The 3929-nt window shown below is 36.5% G+C and overlaps 1 protein-coding gene across 1 annotated transcript; it reads right to left on the minus strand.

Moving 5' to 3' along the window:
- Positions 1-73: 73 nt before the first annotated feature.
- Positions 74-2115, minus strand: LOC104396158 (nuclear nucleic acid-binding protein C1D-like; the record flags this gene model as incomplete). The annotated part of the gene is made up of 3 exons (XM_010005970.1): positions 1969-2115; positions 576-642; positions 74-129 (listed from the first exon to the last, which is right to left on the minus strand). Coding segments are annotated over exons 1-3 (270 nt in total), but the record flags the coding sequence as incomplete, so codon positions are not given.
- Positions 2116-3929: the final 1814 nt, after the last annotated feature.

Raw genomic sequence — 3929 nt, forward strand, 5'->3', positions numbered from 1 at the left:
TTTTTTTTTTAGTTCTACATGAGTTAACTGTCCTGGGTAAGTAATATATTGCATTGCAGTGTAAGAATCTTACCAGTTCTTGTTTCACTGGATGTTCCTTTGGATTGATTCCCTGAGTAGCCAAGTACACTGAAAGAAAAAACATGTCTTTTTGAAATGGAAAGATGTGATGACTGAGGACTGAAATCAATCAGTCACAGAGGAAAACTAAAACCATTCATAAGAATTGGAGTTTATTGTATTTTTAGGTATCTAACAAACTATTATAATACAATATTGCAGTTTAAAAAAAAAATCTAACATGGTTAAGCTTTCTGTTCTTAGGATAGAAAATGCTGCCAAGAAAAAGACAGAAAGAAACATCCTCATGGATGTACAAAATCAGCTTTTGTGATTATCAGTTTTTTATTTGCAGTTTCAACATGGTTTACCCTGTAATAGCAAAAATTTGGGTCCTAGAGGTAATTAAAAGTTTCTAATTATTTGGCTAGGTGATATGATTATTTAATGTTTGCAGCTGTCAAGAAGGTGTTCAAATGGTAATAATAAATACATTTTTTTTACCAAATACTTACCCCAGAACATTGAATTTAACGTGTACACTGAAACCAAATCCAGCTTTGCTTGCTCAAGAGGCTCTAACTAGAATGAAAAAAACACACCACAATTGCATAACTCTAAGCCAGATGTGCATAGATTTTAGTAATAGGCGTATTTTATAATTATGAATGTATTTGTACAAAAAGGTGCATGAAGGAGCACGTTTTTGCAATACAAGTTCACTGACACCATGTCTATGCCTATTTCTGTGCCAATACAAAACCATTCTCTCTGCAAATATTAATTTAATTTTCCCAGTGTGATGCTTAATGCCACAGTCACATATAGCCAAAAGCACAAAAACCTGTTGATATACAGCTCTTGGATTGCTATTCCCATAGTCAAAATTAAGTCCTGATTTTTACATAGAAGCTTAATTCAAAATAGCTGTTGCTATCAATGGATGGTAAAAAAGAAGTCTTAAGATTGCAGAAGCTCAAATGTGAATATAGCATGCTGCAGACAATCAACGAACATTAACACTGCACACAGTAAACTGTGTTCATTGCATGCTGGAATACTTAGGGCTGTAAGACAAAGGAAGAATAAAGGTAACAAGGGGTTTTTTTCCTCAACTGTCAAAGTCAATTTATTGTTTTAGTCCTATAGGATTTCCAGAAACTCTGATAACATAATTGTACAGCTCACTAGTTCTAACATGGATACTGTCAAAAGATCAGTGTTGTCAAGACTGTTTTCTTCATCATTTAATTGCATTAGAAATCCTCACAAGATAAAGAAGTATCCTCCTGTGCTAGCATTTTCTTGCCCAAAGAAAAGAACATGTTTGGCTTTACATGTTGAAAGTTAGAGAGGTTTGTATGGAGTCTTCAGGCAGTACCTTGCTCTGTCTTTATGCCCTGAAAAAAACCCACATTTTACAGACTTGTGCTAGAGGAGACAGTTTGGTTTTTCAAGCACCCACCCGGTTCTGCAAGTCTAGACTTCCAGAATCATACTATTTCTCATTACTGTCACTTCACCTTTATGTCCTTCTGGGTATACTAAGTTCCATTAAGTTTGCTGTGCAAAGGTCTCAGACAAAAATGTGAATGACCTCACTGTTTCATGAAAGAGCACTCAGCATGCACTATAAGGAAGGTCAGGAATAAGCTAGAATGTCCTCTACCTAAATGATTCATTGGTAGGTTCATCTCCTTTCAGCTTGGAAGAACATATATTTAATTCTTTTGTTTGTAAGACCATCTGGATATCTTAGAAATGTAAACATTTCAATTATTAGGTATCAAGGGTAGGAAGTGTCACACTTGTTATTTCTCTGGTCAGTGGCTTGCCTAACAGACCCTTTTATTTCAGTTTGGGTTCTCAGGTATTCCTGCATTAATAACAAAAAGGAAGACTATTTACCTTTTGGAGAAGCTCACTCCTGGAAACTGACATCATTGTCTTCAGCATCTCATCTACAGAACCAAGAGATTTTTCAAATGCTGCAAGATAATCATGGATTTCAGTGGGGTATTCTTCCATATTAGTATCATCTTCTGACATTTTCATCTGGGAAGAGAAAACAAAACTAATAAACCTTTTCATTAAGTCTCTACAGAGACTTACTGTACTTACAGACACTTATTTTAAAATACAAGCCATTAGCATTCATTCATTAAATATTGTAAGAAAGGCCTATTTCTGAAGAGTTCTGGCAGCTGATGTTAATAGTGACACAGTTAAAGGTCCTATAATTTCAGGGGTATCTCCTAGCTGCTGCGCAAAATAGCATGAAGGAGCATTACAAATTACATGACTGTAGTACCTATTCTTGTAACAGTGCCAAAACAGTATTTAGCTTTTATGGTCTGTGACAGAAATAAATTATTTGCTTGTTTTATCAGAGCACCAAGCAACAGATAGGGCACTAAAAAAAAACCCAACCTCCCAAAAAAACAACTTCAGCCTGTCTTAGGGACAGACATTACTTCAGCATTAAAGCGGTTATACAGCACCAGTTTTGTCAGGGTCAGTTACATCTTCTAATGCTAAATTTAGGAGTTGGTCCAAGAAATTCTAGTTGTGAACCCTATATCCAGTTTTATGAATTCTCTATGGTGTATTATAATCTGTGATGTAATTCTAACAAAGATGAATTGATTTGGGGATTTCAGAATACTCTGGAAATCTTGTAGATGCATCTATGCACAGGAACTGTGAGATAAGAAAAGATGTGAAAAAATCCCAAAGCAATCCTTTTTTGATCCAAACATTCATGATAACATGGCATGGCTACTGCCAAGCCATTTGGCTGTTGTCTTATACTCAATATATTTTAATTTCTTTCATATCATGCATTCTCCTGGGGGAGTAAATGTTATTTCAAGCTAGGTTACTTTCCACAACTTCTGACTGAGCAACAACTTTTTTCTAAGGAAAGAGAGGAGGAAATATGTAATTTTCCTGCCCATTTGGTGAGCTGTGTCAAGAACAAATGGGCTCACCTGGACCACTGCGGTCTTTCCTACTTAGGATCGATGTGATAAATCCCACTACCCATCCGCTGAGGATAGGAATATAAGTTGGAGAAACTGTGCTTTGAAAACTTGATCTATGAACATCAAGCCACAAAGCCAGTGCAAACAGCCAGAAAACAGCTGTCACATCACTGGACTTTGTTTTAGATAAAGACTTGATCTTTCCCTTTTCCTGGCAAAAGCATGGTATGTGTGAGAGAGGTTTCTTTTTATTTATAATGTCTCTTGGAGGTCAAACAGGAGGAAGATTGAAAGGAAAAACAGTGCAAAGCTACTCAAGCTAGTCTGCAACTCCAGTTTTAACACACAAGTGAGATTCCAGAAATATGATCAGCCACCTAACAAGCCCGGTTTCACTGCTGTTGTTTGCATAGTTAGATTTCCAATCCTACTGAACTGCATGACATTTCATCCTGGTCAGAGCTTGTTTTTAGATTGAGTACAGAATCACAATGCTAACCATGACATACTGAAGGTCCCCTCCCTACCCCAGCATGTAACTCACATATGTAAATACTGTTTCAATGAGCTGCAGCAGACCTAAGCAAGAATGCTAAGCTGAACCTACAAGATGCTGACCACAATTATTTCTGCCGTTTAAGATAGTATTGGTTTTGTTTTGTTCTGTCCTGGCCACCTGCGTTATAATCCCCCTTGTTAAGTTGATTGTAAGAGTCCAGGAACACTCTTTGTTACTAACTTTCAGTCATACAATACAGCACAAAAATTACTCAAAGCTACAGAAGAAACTAGATTTTCCCAGCTGTTAATACAGTCAAGCCTAGTTAGAAAATATCTGTCAGTACACATTTACACCTACAGGGAGAGAGGTGTAATCCAATCCAA

The sequence above is a fragment of the Chaetura pelagica genome, unplaced genomic scaffold (assembly GCF_000747805.2).
Source record: "Chaetura pelagica isolate M959 unplaced genomic scaffold, ChaPel_1.0 C11717892, whole genome shotgun sequence".
Lineage (NCBI taxonomy): Eukaryota > Metazoa > Chordata > Aves > Apodiformes > Apodidae > Chaetura > Chaetura pelagica.